Source organism: Colletes gigas, unplaced genomic scaffold (assembly GCF_013123115.1).
Source record: "Colletes gigas isolate AHSC1104 unplaced genomic scaffold, ASM1312311v1 Colletes_gigas_Sc00005, whole genome shotgun sequence".
NCBI classification, from domain to species: domain Eukaryota; kingdom Metazoa; phylum Arthropoda; class Insecta; order Hymenoptera; family Colletidae; genus Colletes; species Colletes gigas.
The window spans coordinates 2,106,931-2,131,987 of NW_025106634.1; the positions used below are offsets into that span (position 1 = coordinate 2,106,931).

At 44.2% G+C, this 25,057-nt stretch overlaps 1 protein-coding gene across 1 annotated transcript; it reads left to right on the forward strand.

Moving 5' to 3' along the window:
* The first annotated feature begins 994 nt into the window (after positions 1-994).
* LOC122395337 (serine/arginine repetitive matrix protein 2-like) lies at positions 995-2,173 on the forward strand. The gene is made up of 2 exons (XM_043392812.1): positions 995-1,138; positions 1,637-2,173. The coding sequence occupies exons 1-2, from the start codon at positions 995-997 to the stop codon at positions 2,171-2,173; spliced, it is 681 nt and encodes a 226-aa protein (XP_043248747.1).
* The last annotated feature ends 22,884 nt before the right edge of the window (positions 2,174-25,057 follow it).

A 25,057-nucleotide genomic window follows, 5' to 3' on the forward strand; every position in this document is an offset into this window, starting at 1 on the left:
GTCAAAAAGTTTATTATCGATGTTGTAAAGTAGCCACGACGATATCTTATTTGTCCGCATGTCGTCGTTACCGCTAGACGCGGTTGCAATAGAATTTAAATTTAACCAAACGCTTTAAATCTTGATACGGTGACAGAATATCGATCAAACGCAACCCGGTCGAACGACACGCTGGGCAAATAATAGAAAAAGAACGAGGAATGACAAGGAATACCAGAACAAGAACTAACGGGGGATACCTAACATCACCGATCGTGTAATACGCTTATCGTCGCCTGCTGTCTTTACGATTTCGTTTCCTCTTCCTTATTATTTCACACGTGTAATTCGTTGCAACAGCTGCGTTCTTCCAATATACGCATCGAACGGCTTTCTACGATTTTTTCAAATTGCTCTAACGGCGACTAGCTACAATTCGCGATGACATAATACTCGATTTCGTCGAAACGTGGAAATCTCTTCTACACCTACTTCTTTCACAAAATAAATATTTCTTTACGTTTTGCTTATGTAAAGAAAAGAAAAATAATATTTACAATTTCTGTAATATTATCCAGTGTATCGAATCTTCGAAGAAACAAGAAAATAACAATAAAGTGTTTGTACGAAAATAAATTACAACGTTGATAGTTTCGAGCGGGGTCAAGTTGCGTAAATTGACAAATTGTAAACGTGGAAACCGTCGTAAACAAAGCAGTCTATTACCATCGAAATCGCTTGGAGATGACATGAATTTAAAAAGTCGTCTCGCGTCGCGATGATTTTGGCGAAATATTTTAAAATTTTATCGTAATAGTCCTATTATCCAAACACGTGCAAAACGTTTTCAAAATTTCACATGAAGATTAAATGAAAAATCGCGAAGGAATTCGAGTTTCGAGCACCGACGAGGTATCCTGGCCCTGGTCATCCTCGCACTCTTTAAGAATTTCCTGGATCCTGGATCCAGACGAGTTGATTACAATTCGCGGGGAACGAAAAAGATAGCTGGAAAATGGGAAAGCAAGTGCCGAAGATGTCGACCCTGGTGGTTAACGCGATAAAAAATATGCGCGAGGTACAGGGCTCCACGTCCAAGGAAATCATAAGCTACATCACGTCACAGTATAGCGCCCCAGAGTCAACTATACAGAGACAGGTATAAGGTCTTTAATTGTTTGGTCTAAAATAAGATTAAACGTCGTAAAAAGACGTGATTTCAAACGGGTTATAAACGAAGTAATCTAGTCCATTTAATTTTCATATATAGTGTACGAATACGAGCGAGAGTAACTGTACAACGTAACGTGGATAGGCAGCTAGGTAGACGAGCAGTAATTAATTCAGTTTAATATTTGCGTATAAAGGTGCTTGGAGTGTTCTGCTACAAGAATGCGTTCAAAATGATTCGTGATAAATATCGTACAGTAGACACTTCGCGGTAGTTAATTCCGCAGGAACGTTTTACTGCGCGAACAGTTTCGCGTTAATGTCCGCCGAAACACGCAGTAAATATTCCCCGTTCGGTTACATCGGAGTAAGCTCAACGACTCTGCAAACTACGTGCATCCAGCACGGAGTATGGCCTCTCAAACTAAATTACGTTCTCGTTCCGATTTCCTCGAACGTGCAATTTACATCGGAATCGTTTCTACAGATGCAAGTGGCCCTGAAACGCGGCCTGGACTACGGTATCCTGAAGAAGAACAACGGCCACTACTTCCTGAACGCGGACGCGGATGTGCCGCAGATCGCGTCGAGCCTGGCGCCAGCCGAGCGATCCAGACGAAGAAGAACCAAAAGAAAGCGAGGCAGAGGAAGGAGGAGGAGGAGGAGCGGACAACGAAGGGGTCGACGACGCAGCCGTGGAAAAAGGCGTAGGAGTAGACGAAGATCGTCACGAAGAAGAGGGAGGAGCGGTAGAAGGAGAACCGCGAGGACGAAACGGGTGGGTTGCACCAGGTGCAGGTGCATCTCCAAGAGAATCAGGAACATGCAGGCCTTGGCCAACGCTTCGTTGGAACCACAACTCCGGGAGGACGACATGTGTGTCTGCGACAAGGAAAGCGACGCGGAGCGTCGAAGCGGGCACAGCAAGAGCAAGGAACGCAGCCTGAGCCGCAGTCGATCATCGGCGAACAGCGATCGAGATGGCGCGACGGACGATCGACAGGAGGTTCGCGGTCAAGATTAATGCGCCCGAACCACTTGGTTTATGCTTTATACGCGTGCATCGTTAGCAGCGACAATCTCTCAGCACGTTGTCAGCATCGTTCGACATTCCCCGCGATACTCGACGAACAAAACTAATTATAAGGTGTCCCGAAATGCGTTGTTCGTCGCCTCGGCCTAAATCGTCTACGATTTTCGGGCACTGTCGACGAACCGTCCATTATTTTATAGAAATATTGTACCATTTTATTTTACCGTCTTTCATAATAAATTGTCGTGTGTAGAGTCTCCGGCTGCTTTACAATATTGTTATTTACGGATTGCAAAAAATCTTCAAACGTTTTCGAAGGGTGGAAATATTTATCTCGCGGATGAAAGGAGGAGATTTCTAGGCGTAGAAGAATTACGATCAAGAGCGAGATCCATATGCCCCCGAGAGAACGAGTCAATTGTCGGGGGCCGGACATTTTCCTGCCGATTTTTAAGGGGCAACTTTTCACGGCCGTCCACGAGAACAGCGATGGGTTTCAGGCACGAACGGGGGTCAGGGTCCAGGACTGAGGTAGCCCGAATAAAACCAACGGCCATAACTCTTCCAGCGGCGGGGTCAAGGTGGGTTAGAAAGGATCGAGAAGTGATTAGTGGTATTTACCGGTCCCCACTGAGAGAGAGCCTGCCGATTCCCGGTACAGCTCGGACGTCCCGCGGGGTCTATCGTAAGCGTCACAATACCGCGATCTAACTGCTCCCTATTCTTCGTCAGGACTCTCTCGGAGGTCGCCGCGACACTGCCAGGGGAATTCATCAGCCGATATTAATGCGATTCTAACGGTGAGCATCGGTATCAAAAGAGTTCTCTCCGCGCGACGAAGAACCGTTCGTTTTCCATCCGTGCCCAAACTTCTACGGAGGTCCAGAGCTTCGGTCGTCCGGTGAAAAGGACCCTGCCGCGGGCTCCACGAAAGGCTATCTCGATCTACGCTCGCGGGGAAACCATATGTCGCGTTTCGCACCGATTGTGTCGGGACTTCGTGACTAAACAGCAAATAACTATACGAAACTTTTCTTCAAAGATTTAACAGTCTTGAATATGTTTTCGAAAAATAGAAAGAAAAATAAATCGAATTTTGGAAGGTGCCACGGAGGATCCTTTTCCATGGTAAATGACAGCTTCGCGTGTTCGTTTAATTTATAAAGTTACTAGTATTAAGATGTTCGTTGAGCTCAAACGGAGAACCTAGTTCCAACGATATTGTGATTTATCGCAAGTATAGTAATAAATCTACCTGTCTCGGAAAATACAATAACAGCTTACTTTCTTGTGTTTCGAGCTCCGTTCAGCCACTCGGTTTGCACCGTGCAACGACGGAGACACGAATCGAGCGAAGCAGTGGCTTTAATTTGGGTCCGTTGGCTGGCAGTTTCGGGGCCCAGCATGCAGCCCATTGTGCGCGATAACGAGTAAACGGGCCGCGCGTTACGACCGTTCCCTCGCGTGTGCTCTTCGTAACACGGGTTATTATTTGGAAACGGAGACGGTAGAGGGGATATTCCGGGCTGTTAATGAGCCGAGCAGACTTATGGAAGCTCGATAACTCGGTATCCCACGATTACGACCTTGAGAATTACGATCACCTGCGTTTCCACCCACGCTCGACATTCTGCCAACAGGTGTATCCACGTTGCTCGCGACCGGTTTCCTCGAATCACTCGACTCCGAGCTCACTCGTCTCGATTCCCTGCAGCTCGCGATGCCATTTTACGAGGCTGAAAACATTCCTCGCTCCAGATTTCCCTCTGGCCATGAAAAATATATGGGGAATATATTACGCGCGTCGGGATAATACACCTGTACCGGAGATATGAACTTGCCCGTTATCGATATTCGTTCGATACCGATTTTCTTCTCCTTTGCATATTGATTGGTTACGAAATGATCGGGGAAACGTTCAAGAATTTAGTTGTAATCAAGTACCGTCGAACGTAGAAATCGAAGAACCTTTTGGAGGATGTCGAACGCGATTTTATCAAAGAAACAAAGATTTCTTTACGTAGATATTTTCTGGTATCGAATAAATTAAAAATGAAATACGCCGAATCGAGGCTCGTGTGATCTTTCAGAATCTTCGTCCCGAGGATACGTTTCTATCCCGCGAAACCCTTCCTCGTGATTCCTGGAAGAGAGATCGTTTCTGTGAGCGCCACCCTGAGCAGAACGAACTTCATTCTCGTTTAGTACCATGGAACTCGCGCCGTGGTTGTTCAGCGCATAAGTCAAGGGTCGAGCAGCGATAAGATAACAGTGCAGAGGGAGGCCCTCTTCTTCCCGTTCGAGCGTTACGCCTTATTTACTATTTAACGAGCGCCTCGCGAGCACAGCTACGGAGAGACCTCGCGGTCGCCGATAAGGGGAAACGGACAAATTGAAAGGGGGATAATTTGCAGGAGGGTGGCGGACTAAAAAATTCGTGGTACAACACGCCGCTGACAAATTTACGAGTTTCGAGCTGAAAGACCCGTTATCGTTTCGTGTCCCTTCGCCTTCGGTCCTTCCTCGCATCTTACAATTAGTCCGCGAGCAGGTCTCTCGGTTCAGGGAAGTGCTCTGCAGCCCGCCATACTCGATTTTTAAGTCGAATCCCAGAAATCTCACTTTCTTCGCAAAGAAGATTAACGCGTACGCTTTTCCAAAGTGTGACGTAAAATTTTTAACATTACAAGCAATTCGTGCCAGTTAACGAGATAATTACCGGTCTAAAAATTGAAAAGTATCTTTGTAATTCCCAGTATACGCGAATTGAAATACCACGGAATCGACTTATAATTATCATTATAATTATTCGTCGAACGACCGAGCCGCAAAACGAAGGAACTTGTGTTGCACATTCCCGTGTCGGTTAATGTCCGTGACTCGATGCAGTGACCAGACAACTCTTGCATATTCCTAGCGCGAGCGAGCTAATGTGTTGCATAGGGTTTTTATGGCAGGTGGATTATTGAAAACGTGACAGTTTCGATTTATAAATCCAAGCAATCCATATGCTGTGTTTGTAATATTAATGATGTTTGGGAACAAGACGAGCGATCATCTTACCCTCGGGTCGCAGACATTACCCACGGAGAGATGCTTGGAAATATTAGGGTTACCGCTTATAACGTACAGCATTAATCGATATTATTAACGACGCAAAATAATTCCAGATCATCCAGTCCCCGAGAAAATAATTACCATTTCACGGAGCTGATCATCAAAATTAATGATACCGATCGATCCAACCTGTAATTTAATTACAATTTTCCTGAAGATCGTACGACGCAAGTTTAAACTAACATTATTTTTTAAATGCTTTAAAGGGAAGTAAGTAAAATAATTCAGTTGAGATTGAGAGTCCACTTAAGGGTTAAAAAGGAAAGTACCTAGCATTCCAACGAGCGTAAGAATTTGTGACTTTCTTTAAAATCCATTTGCAGATCAATTAGGATAACTCTGTCGCGGCGAGGGCCCGGCGATCTCGAGGTCTAGGTTAAAGCAAGTTGGAGACGCGAAGACAGTACGAACGGAGATATCAGCCGGGGATCTTCGAGCGCCGAGTGCGAAGTAAGAGCGTGAAGGGAAACGAGGCAAAAAGTTGAGTTAAGCGCGAGCGACGAAGAGGCTTGACCTATCTGAAGACAAATCGCGGCCGAAATCGTTTCTGGCTGTTTAAACGAGGAGAAACACGAAACGGTAAGAACCGAGACGCCTGGACGTTTCGTGGTTCAGCGGAACGGGGTCTCACGGGACGGCCGAGTCATCCGCGACGTGAATCCTCCTAAACGACGAAGAGAGCCGAGGCAGGAAGAGCGGCTGAGAATCTCCGCGATGCGATCTTTCGCGCACGATTGCTCTTATGGCCGCGGTACGAAACGGTGGATCGAGGTGTCAGCCGTGTTCTCACGTGTACCGACCCGAGAGATAGCGTCACCCTGGCATTACGTGCGATATCATTAAGGTAGATTTATGTTGTACGCACCAGAGGCAGCTCGGGGTTAGGTTAGACGTTAGACCATACGCTACATGAACCGACTACGTGGAAGCTCGCGTAAACGTGTATTGAAACGTTGCTCCTAACCGATAGACGCTTTGGTTAACCCTCAGGTAGTTCGCGCTGTCGCTGGCCAGTGATTCTTTCCAAAACTATTCTAATTAGAAAAACATGAGACAGAAAAAAGCTTTACAGTATACAGAGTGAAGCGCGAACTAGTCCTCAGAGTCCACTAGTCCATTTAAAAATATAACAGCAACCTTAATTTTTCATCTAAAATCAATTTGTTTCTGAATTTAAACAACTGCAATTTCTTGTCGGTTAAATTTCGATTAACTACGATAGGAAACATTTTTTCTTCACGGTACACGTGACGTATACAGCGAATAAGGGGCAAAAGGATGTCTCGAGTCCGTAGGAACTCGCCTAATCCTGTCCAAGCTCGAAGAATTTAATTAGTCACCACCTTCGTGGCTAATAGAGCCCAGACGACATGCGAGAAACTTTAATTCGAGCGATCCGCGCGACCAGATAACCGACTGTAAACTACCGGGTGCTCGAATTAGGCTACGCCGATGATACGAAATCAGCAGGTGGCGATCTCAGCCTCCGATTACTCCTCGTGGGTCAGCGGTAGTCCTCTCGTAGCGCGGTAACTAGCGCGGAATCTGCACCACCTCTAAATACGACCGTTCTTAATTGCGTCCCAGATTCTAGATTAAACTCGGCCCTTCTCGCATTGTTTCGTAAGAAGACGTCTACTAACGAGCGCGCGACACTTCCGCGTGAATTACTCTGACTCTCGTCGTATCGGCGATGTCCAGATGCTTATCGAACCCTCGTTTCGTCGATCGCTATACGGTACCCGATGAACCGTCTCGGGCAAAGTGGAACGTCGCGGAGATGACTTCTAACAGAAAGTCGTCTTAATTATCGGTCGAATCTCTTCTTTCGGATGCTGCGGGACATCTGCGCGTGAATTGAAACCTTCTCAAAGGACCATTCCTGGACGAAACGATGTTATTCAAACGTTATTCTCGCGACGAAAAGGGCTCTGTGGCTGCGTTGTACGCGAAATAAAACAGTTTTCCGTTCCCCCGTGACTCTAGAAGCACGAAACAGCCACCGTACTCGATCCCAATCCTCGCCCTGTTGCGCGAAAGAATTTCTACACGGGTTCAACAACGATCCACCGACTCCCGAGTTCCAATCTCTCCGCCGCAACGCGTGGAAGAAGATTTAGCGCGTGTTCCGGAACCTTTTTCACCGACATTTCGCGAGGCCGACGTTCATTACGGCGTTGCTCCGCAGACCCGTACAACCGCTTAACTGTTTTGTCCCGGCTGATGGATAGCGCGTTCGCACGTTATTACCGGACACACGGCCAGTTTTATGAGTCTAGATTGGTACACGGTTCTCCCCGACCGGCCAAGGGCTACCAACTGCAGCGTTAATAGCGGGTTTACCGATAATGGTCTCTGGTCGCGAGAATATGTCGACCGTGCAAGCCCAACGTTATGATTATTCTCGCGCCCTATCTGTCTCTCGACGTTAGAAACGATAGGTTAAACTCTATAAAGTCAAGCGATGTTTGCACAGAGATATTCCGTAATATCATTCGCGCTCTGATTGCCTGAAGTTTGGGCTTTGAACGCAAAATCTATCGAAGAATGTTTCTAAATGTCTGGACTACTTCGTCTATGCACGATAATTTTATTTATATCTACCTTATAATAATAATAAATGTTTACTGCACGGGAGATGAAGCTCTGGAACGCAGTATTTTTTAGTCGTTGATAGATAAGACACGAATCAATTGATACTTGAAACGATTATACATTGAAAAGATATCCAATGCTTTATGTAGCAATCGGGAGATTTGAATGCCTGGGTGGTAGCGTAATCGTCGGATTCAAAGTGTAGCAAACTCGGTAACAAAAGTTTCGCCTGTTTTAAAATGTGTATCGTGAACTTTTGAAATTTGTTGCAGATAAAATTCAGTAACCGTTATTATTGATTTCAACTAGTTATATCTTATGCAAGCAATCAGGATATGAGTCATGGCCCATGGAATTCATGCCATTAATTTAAGACAGTAAAATGTTTAGATGTTACGGTATTCATAATTTAGAGTGCATCTTTTCTAAGGTGTAATTATCGCGATGACCCCATTATCCTCTATCTTTTACAGTTAAACGCTAGTTCTCATACAGAGAACGACATCGAGGATCATCTCCCCTTCCCCGTTGGGCTTTCGTTCCCATAAACAGTTAACGAGACATCGAAGTTTTATAACTACATTTCAGATACTCCGCTTCCCTCCTTTTCCCCGTGCTGGAAGCACGCTTTCGTGGCAAGTTGATAATAAAGATTTCAAAGACCGTTCGAACGACACGGGGAAAGAAACGCAGGCTAGTTGCCTCGTTTGCATTTTGATAGAAAACGGAACGCGAGATTTCCCTTCGTTCGTTCGAGAACTTTCATAAACGTCCGATCGCATCTTAACGATTTACTAATTTGCCATAAATCTTCGGACGATATCATCTGCTCGCACGGTCGTTGCACGTGAATCCTTAATAGAAAACTATGATTCGACAAATCAGCCATGAAAATGTGCCTGCGAAACGCTACACGCTATCGATAATCGACAGGTTTGGAAATAATGACACGCTGCTCGCGCTTTAACGACGTGCGACCTATCAAACCGGAACGAAGCCATCTTTGCGCACCAGAATTTTTCGCAAATTCTTCGTTTCGCTCTCGAGACTTTCGGCCAGATTCGGGACGCGATGCACAGTAAAACTAGTCGAACGTTTTCGTAGAAACTGGTGGCACTATTTGTGTTCTTATTTCCTAAATTGTTAAAGAAACAGCTCGATACAACGAAGCTCATTCACTTTGATAAGATATAAAAATAATAAAAGAGTAGTATACTCTAATTACAAAAATCTACAACCCGCCTTTATTTCCAAAGAAACGACAGGTTCTAAATTCTTTAAAAAGAATTGTTTTCACTGAAACTCGTCTTCCTGAAAATTTATGGTAACTCGACGCACGGTCGTTTTTCTCTGGGCAATTCAATTGCGATCCAACGTATACCTTATTTGCGCAACGATCGGTTAACGTGTCCCCCCTGGCCCCTCCGTTAGTTTACCGGAAAAAGGTGCAGCAAGGACACGCGAAACCACAAATTCCAGGAGAACACGTTTACGAGATCCATAAAGTGGCACATCGTGAACGAAGAAACGACGAGACGGGGCGAGAAATATTTGTCTCCCTGGGCCGGGTGCAGCTGGCACCACCCCCGGATGTCGTGCGTGCGCGCGTCCGGAAGCCCTATCGATAATTATTTATCTGGATCCCCTAATTAACTCCATTTTAGCAGCGACCGAGATAAAATTACGTGGGCTGCCGTGGTCGGAACGCGACGGTGAGCGGCGGGACGCGCAACGATTGGCCGGAAGGGAGCGATACACCTGCGAGGCGCGATTCAACGGATACGCCAAGTACATACGGGTGGCGTTTTTGCGCTTCTAGGTGTAGGCGTCCGACGCCCGTGCACCGGCCCTCTGCTCCGTCCTCCGTTCCCCATTACGACCATCTTCGTCGCCGAGGAAGAATCGCATTTGCATCGTTAATTAACGAACTTGCCCCTCCGACCGATGGCGACGTCGATATCGCTGACCGCTCTGTTTTCCACCGGTCACGCGCAAATTTTTAATTATTATCGATATCGAACGTCCTTCGATAAAATTAAAACTTGTGGGTAAAGAGTTCTCCTAAAACCGGACGGCACCTAGTACCGGACTACGCTATGCGATCGTTATTTCGCATAAACAATAGTTGGGTTAGAATAAACAATGATCAAGTTTCGCGTACATAGCTAAAAAAATCAGTTGATTGTTGTGTTTAACTAGAAGCTAGTGCATCGTACAAATTATGAACTTCCGATTTATTTTGTTTGTGTCTCTGTTCAAGATGAACCTGTGTCAATTATAATCATTTTTGGTAAATAGACATACCCCCGAAATCCTATGTACTTTCGAGAAAAAAATTCTTTGTCGCAAAATATACTGTGTTGCCAGAAATGTTTCCCCGAAATTCTTGTGAAATGATAAATATTCCACACGAAGAAATAAGGAATCAGCAAAATCTGACTTCTACGATGGGATCTGAAGATTCTTTGGGAATCAATGAGAAGACATTAGACGTACCTGCCGAATATAGAAACTTTCATTTAACGCTTTGACTGCCATATATGAGCAACAGGATTTTCCATTGTGAAAGCAAGAAAAAATCTAATGAAGGGCCACCGATCGTAATTTAATGGGATAATCTTTAATCGGGAACGCCGGGGAAAAAGGCCATCGTCGGCGATCGCCTTCCGGTACGTGGAACCGGTAACCATCCGCACGGAACCACCGGGTTACCGGTCTTGTATTTATATAAAGTATAAACCAACAGCAAGAAAGTAACGGGAAGGGGAGGACGCGAAGCGGGAGGAAGAAACTTGCAGGTTGTTCTCCGGGTACCCACAATGGGTCCATGCACCATACAGACGGCTCTATTCAGCTCCAAACAATGTAATCACAACTCAGCGCTTTCCGCGCCGTCTGCGACGCTCGCTTATCGATTGGTGAATCGATCGTTGATCGACGGATCCCGGTTTGGATTCAACGTCTCATGGCCCGTGAATCCCTGCGTTAATTAATTAACCGCTTGTCCCATCGTTCGATCGTCGACCCGAATCGCCGCGGCCACTGCGCCCTTGTCCTTTTGTGAAATCGGTCCGATTCAATCGTGGGAACCGAAGAAAGTCGGAGACGAATTGGATTAGGGCCTGACAAATGTATTTTTAAAAAATTTCACGTATACTTTAAAAGTGAATCAATTACAAAAGTTTCTCGTTGAAATATTCTGCGTTAAATATAAATTTAGCTTTCCAAATATCGTCCCTTTATGGTCCTATTTTGAAACTTTCGAGGGTCGTATTACGAGTAGAATGAAACGCTCGTTTCGCTCAGACTACCAATTCTCATACTGATAAAACATGATAATTAACCACGTGAATCTGTAAATGGCGATCCATCCAATATCGTAAAAAATCGAGTCGAACACATTGGCGGAGCGAACCAGGGCGGAATTAGGATCTCAAGATGGGATTAGAAGCGATTCCGCTCGTTTTCACGCTCTGCTTCGAGTGTAGCGGCGAGAACGAGCGGCCAGATGAAACCGAACGCCGACCAGCGGGGACGAAATGAAAAAAGAAAATCGAGGAATTAATACTTTCGAGGCTCGCGAGCGGCACGCAACGCGAGCCACATACATACACGGGCCTTCGACCTCCTTCGAATTTGAATTACTGCGAGTCAGGTGAGCAAGGAGGTCGTTAATCGAGCCCAGGTAGAAGAAGCATAAGCCCCCAGAGAGTTGCTTGACCCGAGATTAGTCCAGCTGGTAGCGACAGCGATCGTTAATCGGCAATAATATCGCCGATGATTATCGCGAAACAGGATTCTGTCGAGGGGGAACAAAACGAGGGATTCTTTGTTTCGCTGCTGGTAAAACGACGATTATTTATGGGCTCGTCCTGGCGAGCACAAAATGTTCCATGCTAATTTGTCCCGGTGCTTCGAACACTACGCATCCTGTCTGGAACATATATAAGAGCACAATCGCTATTTCTGCTTCAATTTTTTCTGTGATTTCTATTTGCAGTTGCATGAAATTGCCTCCTCGCGAACGCGTGTCCATCGTCCTCTCGCTATTATCTCAATTGTTTCGTCGATTTTTTTACGATTGGCAACGCAATGAAAACAATTTTCATAAAATTTCTATTTTCCTGTCGAGATATCTAATAGCCTCAGAAATTCAGCCGAAAAGTTGTCAGAAAGGAGGGTTAAAAACAAAGCATTTTGTGGCGGCAAAGTCGTCAAACATTACTAAACAAACATCACGTGTCCGTCAGTCTTAAATTAAAATTCTCGAGGCTCTATTTCCTCGTGTCCTACCGTTCGATTGGCGAAAATTGTTTTTTTCTCGACGAAACATTAATCGTCAGGCGTAAGAGCAGCGTCACTTTAAGCCGGAATATAAAATTTACGATCGAGTAGCCACTTCGTCCGTGGCGCGGTCTTTCTCGGTCGGCGAGTGGCGTGATCGAAATCAATTACTCATTAATCGTCCTCGTTCACCGGCACTGCCCCCGCGCCCGTAATTAACGGTGATTAATTGGATTGGATGCTGGTCGGGCATATTTTACCGTGTACGAAATTCGCCGCGGGCCCTCGACGGCCTGGTGCTCGCAGCCGAAACGGAAAGGTACGGATAACTTCGAGCGTCGATGGCCACGGGTGGGGAGGATTTGAGTAATCATTGACAGTCATGCGATCCAGAATCGTAAATTTTAATGAGTTTATCTCTACTTCCGTATCGTCCAAGTCCGCGTACAATATATCGGTTACCAGGCACAACTACCCTCTCTGTCCAACCCTAATCGCACTGGGACGTGACTTTGAGTCTCCGAGTCTAAGTAACAGCAAGTCAATTTATATAGTAATAATTAAACCATACATAAAATACGTGAGTGTATAAATATAATTACAGACTCTGCAATTACTCAAGATAAAAATATTAATGTATGATCAGTCACGATGTCGACCATAAATTTATCAGCAAATAATTTTAAAAAACTGTCTACGGGTTACTTGCAGGTAAATTTTGATCTTTGAAAGATTGGAAACGTTTCAATAAATAAAGCAACGCAGTTTAAGATGACTTCCTGCTCGTGAGATTAGCCAGGAGATCCGACCAAAAATCGAATATTAAAATAGCACTTCGCGTTCGATACGGTGATATTCGCGCCAAAGGTCTGACTTACGCAACTCGTGGATCGAGACATTTGATTTTCTAATTACTCGAAGCAGTGTAATAAATTGTGTATCTTAATGCCTGTATCCCATTAACCTATCACGAGGTCTATGACAGCTCTAAGAAGGAAGAACCACAGAGTTCCCTTTCCTCCAAATACGGTTGGACACACCCAGCGCAATACGCATCTGCCAATCGCTCGTAACACATTCACCTCGACCGTATGAAAAACCACCAATAGAGAAAATCTATGCAAATATCGAAGGCAAATTCACCCCACCTATAGCGACGCAGTCCGTTGGTCAACATCGTTCTGTGTACTCGTCGTCTATGTTTCTAACAATCTCTGTACTGCTGACGGTCTTACTTTATATTCGCTGTTATCCGGAGATACACCTAAACGATACCACTCTCGTCTTTCGACGCAATATCGTCGCGGCGCGTTGCGAATGGTAACCGTTTTAATTAAAATAGCAGCGCTGACTTCGAAATTCATATATAATTACGATAAAAAGACCTGCCACATTTTTTTTAGCCAACTACGAGAACCGTCATAAATTACTATTCCCGGACCTGGGCAGGCGAAGTTAACTCATGGAATTCAATCATTAGTTACGAATCAGCGATGTTTATATACAATTTGTTCGAGGTAGGCGTTTAGTATTTTTAATTAACTTCATTAAAACGTCACGCTTAGAAAGTCGAAATTTTTGAAGAATTTTCAGAATTTAGTAGTTCAAAACAGTAAATTGTTTGCGTTATTCGGTGCTTAATTGGTAATGCAGGTTAATAAAATGATTTTCCTGGTCGAAGTATACGGTTCCTCGTGTGTTAACGAGTCACGTATTTAGTATCGCAAGGTTAACGTAACGGATTGTGTCTTTTCTGTGATGAGAGTATCAATTAAATTCACCTTATTTCTCTGGTGAAATATCGACGCTTGTAAGAACCGCAATTATGAAAAGTCATCACCGAACTAGTAGACGCGGATGGCGAAAGATTGATCGACCCCGAAAGGAAACTGTATATTTGTGAGCATTTATCATAATGATAATTTAGCGTATACAAAAATTGCTTTTAAATTACTTTTAAAAAAGGGATTATTTTCTTTTATTACGAAGAATCAATGGCAGAGCGGATTTTCCCGTTTCTCGTTGATCCTGATGGCTTTCAGAGCGGCGCAAATCCATAGATTGTAATTTACGAAACACGTTAAGAAACACGAGAGGCGCGGCCAAAGAGTCGATAAGGAAAAAAAGCACCCGTGCAATGGACACCGTTTGCACGCGCGAGGCAATTTTCTATTCGCGTAACCGTCCTTCCGAGTTAATCACACGCTGACAAGATCGGCGACAGTGAGCACTTTGATCCCCGTCCTCATTAACTAATCGCCGATGCGAAATCCGGAACGCCTTTTCGCTCGTCTAATTTACACGAAAAACCGGAACGGTTGACGTAATCTCGACAGCGATCCTAGCCGCGATTTTTGCGCGGACGCACGATGTTGCAAGCAAAATGGCGGTCAGATCGATGGACAGAGGAGTCGCGAAACAGTGGAGAGGATTGGAAAGAGGATACCACGAAGAGCAACCGCGACACAGATCGTCCCGATCGGGAGCCGCGAAGATCTATGAGCGATCGAGGCTGGTCTCGGCCGCGCTAGCACGCAACAAGACGTACGATCTTAGAGAAACGCGTACGCGGCTTGAAGGGAGGCCTGAAAAAACAATTAGCCGATCACGGCGCCGAACCAGGGCATAAATTAGTCCAACGATCGGTCGGCGTGGTTGAAAGCGAACCGAACGTCCGTCGCGAGCGTCACCGTCCACGAGTAAGCAAATCACTCGTTAATTGCCACAAATCACGGGTCATGGAACGTAACAATAGCCTGCTCGATAGTATTTATTGGAGCCTCGAGCAGCGGGTGGTGTCGGGAATGCGAAACGCGCAATGGCAGAGAGCGTATCGGTAGGCGCAGACACGCCATTTTCTATACCTTGCTGTTTCGTGTACGTTTAGGACATTTCTGAGAACTTGTACTCGTAGCGTAACATTTCACTGGGAACTACCCAAAAGTTACACGAATTTATGTAAAAGAAAAAATAGAAATTACATTAAAGATAAACGAAAAAAATATAGTGGATTTTATACTTTGAAATCTTGTGGTTGTATCCGCGAATTTCTATTTAAGAAATTGCAAGAGAAGAAATTAACGGGAAATAAAGTGGACAGTTTTCGGTTGCAACTGCCAACCACAACACTGGCTGAGTTTGAAAATAAGCGGTCCATAAATTCGTAAATTCCATATAACTGGTAAAGACTGCTTGACAAGGATGCTTAACGAGAGATAAATAATCTTAAATGGGGGAGCATGGGTGGTAATGGTCTGCAAGAGTAGTAAATCTCGAAGTTTTGGCCTTTGTTTTCAGCCATTATCAAGAGAAATAGACTTGTGTTGTCGTGTGCCATCCCCGAGTTAGATGTGTCTCAGACTAAACCTCTGGTGCCTACGTTTTATCGTGCGTTCCATTGTTCAAGCGTGTAAACTGATTTTCAATAGCTAAGACTTCGTTGTTCTGTTCAAATTTTAATATTGATTCATGTATTTTTGTATCCTTAAATACCATTACCATTCATGTTCCTCCATATTTAAAATACAAAGTATCTCAAGGACTCTGAATTCGAATAATTTTATGTGTCATTCGACAATTTTCATCGAAGAAAATTGGCCAGATTGTTAGTCGTTTTCGTCAATGGTAACGAGGATAGCGACTATTTGAGTGACAACGATCTGTCAATGTTTGCATAAGTGGATTCTCCACAGCTGGGGGACCATGACTCGTCTCGCGATGATAATAGCATTGTGAACGGGTATCGTTGCCTTGTGGAAATTGCAACGGGGATTGCGAGTTACTCTCTATGTCGGATGTCCGTGCAGGAGAAGAAAATAAAATGAACGGTTACACCTGTCGATGGCGGTTTCGAGCCGAATGCAGCTACCGGAAATTATTTATGTACGTTAATTGACGTTAATTAGAGTACGGCTTGTCAGACGAGAGACGGGTGGAAGCGGTTATTTCGTGTTCGATGGATAATTCGAAACAGGGTCAGAAAAATTTAGCGATCGCTCACGAACGTGAATGATCTATCACGATACCTCAAAAACATTCATTCAGTAAACGATGACTACAACGAAATATATTAACTTTTCTTCCAATACCGAAACTTCTTCTTCGATTGCTGCTTCGTGAAATTACTTATACGAGTAACGGTCTCACAAGCGCTTTAATTATAACATCGAGAAGAGTTCGAAATTGACTTGTTCACATCTAATAGCCGCGAAGGAAGATCGATAAAAAGAAAACCAATGACTTTATGTAACGTTTACTTTGCTTTCGCGGTAACACTAACAAAACTAAACGAACTTCTTAACGTCCAGGCGAAGCAATATGGCCGCGAGGCTTACTGTCCCGACTTCTTCGATGCGACAGACTTCCTTTCCATGTTCACTTCACTCATACGTCGCTCAAAGTGGATTTCTAGCGAAATAAGTGCCTGGTCATCTGCGGATAATGACTTCGGAGCAGTGAAACTAACCCTCGGGGTTAATAAAAACTAAAAGCACGGGAAGCGTCAATCACTGGGTCATTGTCTGCTCCCGGGTACGTTTACCCCATAAGCCTTATCATTTAGTAATGACTTTTCATGTGTTTTGCTTTTTACACTTTCCAATAATACAAATTCGATACTCGATTTAAAAATATCACAACATGAGCTTGCACGACTAAAATAGACAACACTTTCTAGTACGCCAGAATCGTTTCCAACCGCGAGCGATAAAAATACATTCGTCAATGTTTCCCAATTTAACTAAATACTGACATTTCGCGATTTGTTAAGAGACTTAATGCAATCAAACATCGGAGTAAAATAAACCCGGCGCGAATTTCGTCCGCCAAATAAGGCTACTCATCGATCGCTTCGGGCATCATCGTTGAACTTCTGACCTTAGGTGAAACTCGGTTAACGAAATATCCGAACAGAGAAACTCGCTAGACGATCGAAAGGAATCGGTGCTAATGCCGATAAACGCGCACGGAGGCGACGGAATACCGTCTATTAGGCGGATAATCGACGGACCGATAGGCTAGCTTCGCATAATGCGTAGCAACACGGTTTCGCAACGACGGGGGCGATTCGTACCGGATCAAGAAAATCGCCTGTGACGCGACCCGGTCGAGACATTTAAATCACGCAACGCCCACGCGTTCGCACGTGCGAGTGAAAACGCGACGAAACAAGCTCGTTCGACGATTTCAATGAACACGCGGGGCGAGGTCCGTGTACCTTTGCCACCATCCAACGTCCTGGGAACAATGAAACCGACGACAATAAGTATTATCGGGTTATCACCGCCGTCGGTATAATAGTAGCTTTCTCCACTAGATTCCCTCCGATCGAATACTAATTACGCCTTTGATTCCAACCACTGCCTTTTCGTCTCCACCACTTTTCCACCACCTTAAAAATTTTTCTTCTTCGTAATCATGGGAAAAAATGTCAGAGGAATTTGTACAAAAGTCATATCAGATGACAGTGAAGAATGAAGCTTACACGAGTGCTTCTAGGCACCAATCAGATTCGCATTCCTTTCGCTAGCCAACTTCTTGCGGACACACAGTAGAAGAACCAAGTCTAATAAATTATATGGTTTAGATATACTACTCGTATCATCTATATTGGGACAAAAATATATTTTCATTTACAATTTGTCCATTTGAATAATCGATAGGAAAACTGCGTATTTCTTTTCCAAGGTCGGACGTTAGGAATTGGCCTTTGCAAAGATACATGAATCAACGAATTCCGTACGACAATGTTACACATGTCACGACATCGTAATAATATTTTCCTTTTCCCGGGACTGAAAGAAAGCCATGGAGGTGGACATCTTAAGCATCGGGTTCAGCCGAGCCCGCATAATGGGTCGCGTCGCTCTTTTCGACGAAGTACACTTTAAGGCGTGCGCACGCGTAGGCGACACTAAACGCCCACGTAGGCCGTACAAATATTGAACAAACATTAACATAATGTTTGTACGTTAGCTCTAACCATAAATATGAAGGACTCACCTGCGGTAGAAGGCGGTTCTTGGAAGGCAGAAAGAAAGCTATCGACAAAAACTAAAGAGCCATAACCGATCGATTTCCCGATTACGAACGGCGCGAGGAAAATTGTTCCTCAAAATAATTCCGACGTCGAGTGTCTGCGATAAACTTTCTGTCAACCTGTCATTAAGCTTTATTATAGTGTAAAATCGGGTAATTACAGGATAAGGAAAATGTGAGAAGTTGAGTCGTGGCTCGTGGCGATGGATAACGATCTGCCGATTAAAGAAATAAACAACCCATATTGAAAGAGTGCCGCGAAGGTCGACAGATCGGCGATTAAATCTCGAGATTTTCTCGCAAGATCGTTACCGTAAACGTATTTCGCGGCGATCTAGTTCGCAACAAGTGCGTTGCATCGGAAATTATGGCGATCGATCGCCGTTCTTACGTAAGCACGAAAAAATTGCCGCAACGGCGATAAAGCGAGAAACAGTTCGCTCTAAAAGAACTTTCAGAGAGGAAGTTGTCTATTGAGTTGTAACCAGAGCCTCTCAGAGACCGCGAGAGGCTCGAGTCATTTACCTTTTAAAGGTTCATACTATATTAAGAAACACCTATATACTGTGCGATCGGTATCGTCTTTGGTACGAGAGTAATGTTATTGCGCTTTATCCTGGAATTGCTAATTGAATTCATTAATAAGGATTATAATTAAGGTTTATCTAGCATGCCCTGCCTTAAACTTGTTTCCAATTACTCGATAGTTTACTAGTATATAATGAGTTTCAACAAATTGTGTAAAAAGATTAACCCTTTGCATTACGCTCGCGCCGCTATAATGCCATATACAGGGTGTATCTAATACCGATGCGTTTGCAAAGCGTAATTATTTCTTTTTATATGAATTGATTTATAGAATCATTCTGCGTATTAAAGATACAAGGTCAAGATTTCATTTTATTCATTTTCAAGCTTATGCTAACACAGGCTGAATTAATGGAATGAATTAATAAAATTTATATTATAGGCATTTATAAATCTTCATAGAAGGAATATCCTGTTTCTTAGAAACGGTAATTGAATCGAAGTTATTGATACTATATTGCTAAATCGTGCTTGTGGAAGTACACAAATTTCTCGACTATCTCTTTGGTGTAAATTTGAAGACCGATTAATAAACGTCAAACCTAAAAAAACCAGGAGAAATAAATACTACAACCTGGAGCATCCTGCGAATCGTCCAGGATAAATCAAATTTAACGCAGTGCAAAGATTATCTCTGACGTACTTATGTGCCCAGGAAGCGGAAAATTTGAAGATCACTTACCATTGAAAAATAACCATAACAACTCGCGATATTAACGACGCAAAGAAAATTAATCGATCGCAGAATGGGTCGACGCAACTTTCAACAGATGCTCGTTAAACCGCGTATGAAATTACGATTGGGTAATTTCCTATGGTTGGTCTCGCGGGCACCAATGAAAATTAAACGGCGTTTACGATTTAACTGCATCAATTATCGACGGAACGGACTCGTTTCAGCGGACATTTATGTCGAGCGGCAGAATGGTCGCCACAGTCCTTTCTAACCAAACGCTGGAGCACGGAGTGGACATAATTTTATTCGAATAATAGACGATGGATAAAAACCCTATACAACGCTTTATTCGTTTGATTATTTTTTCGTTTTTTGGGGATCCTTCCAACAATTGCGAAATTTTTTTCTTTCCCGAGTAACTATTTTTTAGACAACACTACTAACGTAGGGGTTACATTTAGGAATCGTAACATACAAGACTTACTTATTTCATAATAAAATCTTCGTTGTTATCGTTTAAATCGTCGTTTTAAGGGCTGGATGGAGGCTGCGGAAATGTAACAGTATAAATTCTTAAATAATGCGAACTAGTTCTTACGGCTCGTTGTTAAAATTTTTTCTGCAGATGAGAATTTTGCCCATCTCTGGCTTTCCATCGTCAACGTGCTTGGCCACGAGCGGGCTCTAACGACATCTAAACGATCCGACGGCGCGAATCGTCCAGCTGCCCTATCAGCTGCGCCATACTTCTCGCGGAAACAATCGCAGGGGAGCCCTTCGCAAAAAGCCGCTGGTCACGGTAAATTTTTCAGATTGCAGCTCGCCGTGGAGGATTGCGTCCTCGGTCGCGCAGCATCAGCGTTAAAGCGTCGTAAAAGACGCTAAGCCGCGGTATCACGCGACCGGGTAAGGCAAAAGGGAAGTGGACAGAAGGGTAACGGGTGTACGATAAGCGCGGTGCTTCGTTTCTTCTCCACGGACGACTAATGACGCGATATTACACGCAAGAAAACGATCCCTGCTCCATTACGTCGCTCGCGGCGAGCGAGCACGACGAGAGAAGAGACTCTTTAATTTAACGTCCGCCAGCGGAACGCTCCTTCCGCGGCTGCGGACCGTTCGTTAAGGACGCGAAAAGGATCCAGAAGGCGGACGATAAATAAGGAAAATCACGGGAGACGCGTGATAAACGCGGAGGAATCGTCCGTAGCCGTCCCAAGTGTCCCTTCGAATGGACGTCGTAAAATTCTTCCCGCGTATCGAGGGCTCCCCGTTGCACATTAAATATGATAATAATAAGATGAAGAATAAGAACGTTTTTATTACGGGCCAGAAAAAGAAACGCGCACGCGGAGTGGTGTAAAAGGCGAGGCCGTTATCGAGTCAAACATTCGGAGAGGGTTGAGGAATCGTAAACAGATGCACTTTCACGGCCATCTTCTTACGTATATATTTCTATTTTTGCAATTCGACGGGATGATAAGCTTGTGTTTGAATTAACATTCATAGCGTTAGAACGTCTTCTGTCTCTTGCTTCGAACCATTCTCGGAACATTGAAATTTTAATTTACATATGTAAACAAATCTGTAAATATAGACGTTATTGTAATTTTATTTTCCCCGTGAAATTTAGGATAGTTTTGAGTTTGATTGAACACAAAATTTGATGATCAAGACCGCGCGTGGTAATGGAGTTCGACTTGGACAACAGCTTAAGTAGAAATAGCGAGCGATAGACAGACGCGCCAGGCAAAACGTATTCGATCGCACGCGTGCTAATTTCCAAACTCAACTATTTCGAAAACGAAGCCATGTACGAAAAAGTTTCACTCTACGTTTCCAATTTACTTTTGCACGTAGAATTACTTAGACTACGAAGAGCTACGAACCGATGAATTTTAACTATTGAAAGGAATAAGCGTTGTTCGTACAAGCTTGTCGAGAGCATATATATCTGAAATTATGGGACGGTAATGGTAGAAGGACTCTAGCGTGACTTCCTAAAATTGTTGACACGTAATAAACGCACAGGAATCATCTCTGATCGTTCCGAGTGTCGCTTCGAACGATGATAAAATTTTCCCGCTTAACAGGTGCCGTTTCTATTTTTTCCGGCTGTTGAGTGGCTTGCTGTAACACATTAAATATAATATTAAATGCAAGTAGGAGGCTCGTTTCTGGGCCTCGCGAACACTAACCGCGTCTTGTTAGCCTGTTAAACGAGGAATTACCGTGAGGATCGGGAGTAGACATCAGCGGGAAACCTGATATTCTGTCATGAATTATCGAGTCCTCGTAAACGTTTCGTCTTGATAGCGCACAAAGTGTAACGGGTAGAGATTAGCCAGTTTGCTTATCAATATAGTTTTGTCCCGCGTTTAGTGCTTCCGACCGACTGCGTTTTACTAGCGTCGGAACATTGCAGCGGGCACTACGATGCCGCGCCGCCGTCCACCTAACGACCATAATGGTTCGAAGAAACTGCCGCAGTAAAAAGCTATAATGAGGAGGCGCGTAAGAGTTCGCACCCTGAACTTAGGACGCTTCGTTCGGCCCGAATGCGACTTACTAACCTATTCTATCCACTTTTTCTTACCGACGATTGGTCATTGTATTAACAATATATTCCTATTTTATATTTCGCGTTATTTGTTCGAACGATCGTAATGATATTTAATGACTTACTGTACAGGGTAATCATAGCAACCACGCCTGTCTACGGTTCTAAGTGAAACTAAAAAATAATCCTTGGAGGATAATTACGTATGATTTTACGGCCTCTATTTTTTCAAATGCATCGATGCACTGGCTGAATGTAATTATATTATATTTTTTCGGATGGAAATATCTGATTCTTTTATATGAATTAATTCCTTGGGTCGTTCTGCTAGTATAATGTATAATCATCGAAACCTTTTTACTATTAAGGCAAGTACTCGTTTCTTCGTTACATTCTATTTGTTTTTGTTTGGTTCATCAACACCCGAAATTAAAGAATTCATCTTAACTATCACGTAAAAAATAATAACGGAAGGCTGAACTAGTAATAAACTATCTCTACTATACAATTTGTATTATTCCCTCGTATTTTTCATCCCTGGGGCGCCAGAAAGAAATGCAAAACTGCTCGAGACACGTTTTTCACCGTCCCGTTATGCGTACAGTGTGCATCAACACCGTAGCCCGCAAAAATAGGGTACCTCTTCGAGTCCACTCCCCTTTTATGTGGTGGCCCTTGTGGCGATGCATATTAATTAATATGTTTGGCATTGTGTGGCCGCTCGTCGAGATCCTATCTTGCACCGCGGGTTCCAGCGCGCCTCTCGATGTCTTACGATCACCGCCTTAAGATCCTTGCGATCATTATGATCGTAGGATGTGACAAGATCGCAGCAAGATATCGCGCCGAAGGAAGCCTTTTGTCCCGTGCATTCTGTACTCTCCCTTTTGATCGAAACACTACACGACACGGTCCGCTCGCAATCGCGACCCTGATTTGAGCGAACAGCAAAATACGTCGAAATTTGCATACGATGCTCTTTAAAATTTTAGCAATCGCAACAAAAACATTCGTTACGTTGCTTGTTTAGAAGGAACACCGCTTTGGCAGCACTTTCTTAAAATGTCATTAATTCCATTCAGTACGTATCTCGGAAGTCTATTACCAAATGCGCTTAAGAATTTGTCTGTATCCCTGCTGATCGATCAACCCTCCTGTTTCAACCCATGCAACGAGACAAACAAGCATTTTAAAGCGGCTTGAAAAATAAAAATCCATCGGATGTAAATTCGCTTGACCTATTCATCGGTTGTAAAATCGATCGTCCGAGAACTGTTTGGTTATTCAGCTAAAATGTCACGGTGCACCGTCATGCATAAACCATACGCGACGCGCAACATCTAATGGAACTTCTTCCAATAATTCACGCAATTAACCACTCAAGAAATTGATATAAGATTCAGATGTTAATCTCCTCTCAAGGAAAACAAGCGCGATCGCATTATCGCCAATTATCCCTGCCCATACATTTACACTGAATTGTTGTTGGTGATTCGATCGGAGAATAGCAAGCTGAGTATTCTATCTACGGTGAATGGAGTTTCTTCAGTCAATAAAACAGCGAATAGAAAATGTTAATCGGCGATAAACATCTGGAAGAGTTAGTTCTGCGAGGCGGATCATCGTCGTTAAGTGCTTGCATTCGTTGAACGCTGTACAGATGTCCGACATTCTCTGCCGCTGCTATTCTTCGGCGCTATTACTATCACTTTCTTCGACGCGATGCGGGATCTTCGTGATTAGCAGTTCCGGTATTAATCGATATAACCACCATTTTTTAAACGAATATATATCACCTCGACGTTCGAGTTCGACAAGTTTACGCGTTAAATGCATAAGACATTATTTTCTATCTCATAAAAGAGGAGACAACCTTTGGTACCTAACCCTTTGGTACCTAACTACTGTGTACCCTCGATGAAGGCAATTAGTAAATGCGTCGTGTTCGAGACAACACCACCGTGGCGAGTTCTGTTCCGGTGGTGTCCGACGCGTTCGCGTGCTTTCTCGTCGGGATTGCGTATTCCGACCTGGTCCGGCGGGTCAGGAATGCCGTGGGGGATCGTAGGAAGCATTGCGGGTGTACGATGTGGTAAGTTGTGGCCAGCAGGGTCGTGGGTCGTTGCTAGGCCGTCCAGCGTCATGAGAACAGGCTTAAACCCGGTACCGTGCTCGCAGTCCTCTCTTACACGCGGAGACTAGCTGATGACCATCGTCCACCTGACTCCGTGAGATTTATCGCGCTCACGATACGTACCTACGTGGAAAATACGTACGAGCGTGCGGACGCAGGTGGACCCCGAGTCTACGAACCTAATCGACCCTCTCCAGCCGGGGCTAAGAAGAGGATACCCCGCTTTGCGTGGATAATTAAACTCTTATCCTCCTCTAACCCGCCCATTTTTCCAACGTTTCCTTCGCTTTCTCTTCTCACACCCGCGGTAATAACGTTCATGATACATTTACTGCGAACCATATACAGGGTGAACCGCGTTACTCGACCACTCGAGGCTATTTTCCTGTTAGGCGACCAATCCAACATTTTTTCGAATGGCACATGAAGGTTTGAAGGCACCATCACCTTTGAGTAGAATTAAAATACGAAGCTTATTGTTGGGACTTTGATGATTGAATTTTGTGAATATTCTTTTTGCCCACGTTATGGGACGAGCTCTAAATCCCAGACCCAACGTTTAAGGGTTGAACAGCGTTATGGTGCGCAAAAAAATTTTCTATCGATCTGCCGGCAACGTAATAATCCGAGGCGATCGCGTTACGCGGTTCTCCCTGTATGTAATAGGCGACGTGGCGTGAGTAATGCTCGCGAGTCGCCCTATTGAACCGTTGTCGCGTAATAAGCGGAATTATCCGCTCGAGGAAAATACGCCGTGTAATGCACCGGAAGTTTTTTCCCTCGACGAGCGAACGCGGAACATGTCTGAATTGCAAAGTCCCTGCGCCGATGACAAACGCCTACGTCATATTGTACTGTTCATTTTCGCGAGACAATCGCGATAAT

What these genes read in the sequence shown, in the direction of transcription:
- LOC122395337 (XM_043392812.1), top strand. Translation starts at nt 995, where the DNA reads ATGGGAAAGCAAGTGCCGAAGATGTCGACCCTGGTGGTTAACGCGATA. An exon ending in AGTCAACTATACAGAGACAG is followed by an intron (nt 1,139 to 1,636) that starts GTATAAGGTCTT and finishes TCGTTTCTACAG; the next exon opens with ATGCAAGTGGCCCTGAAACG.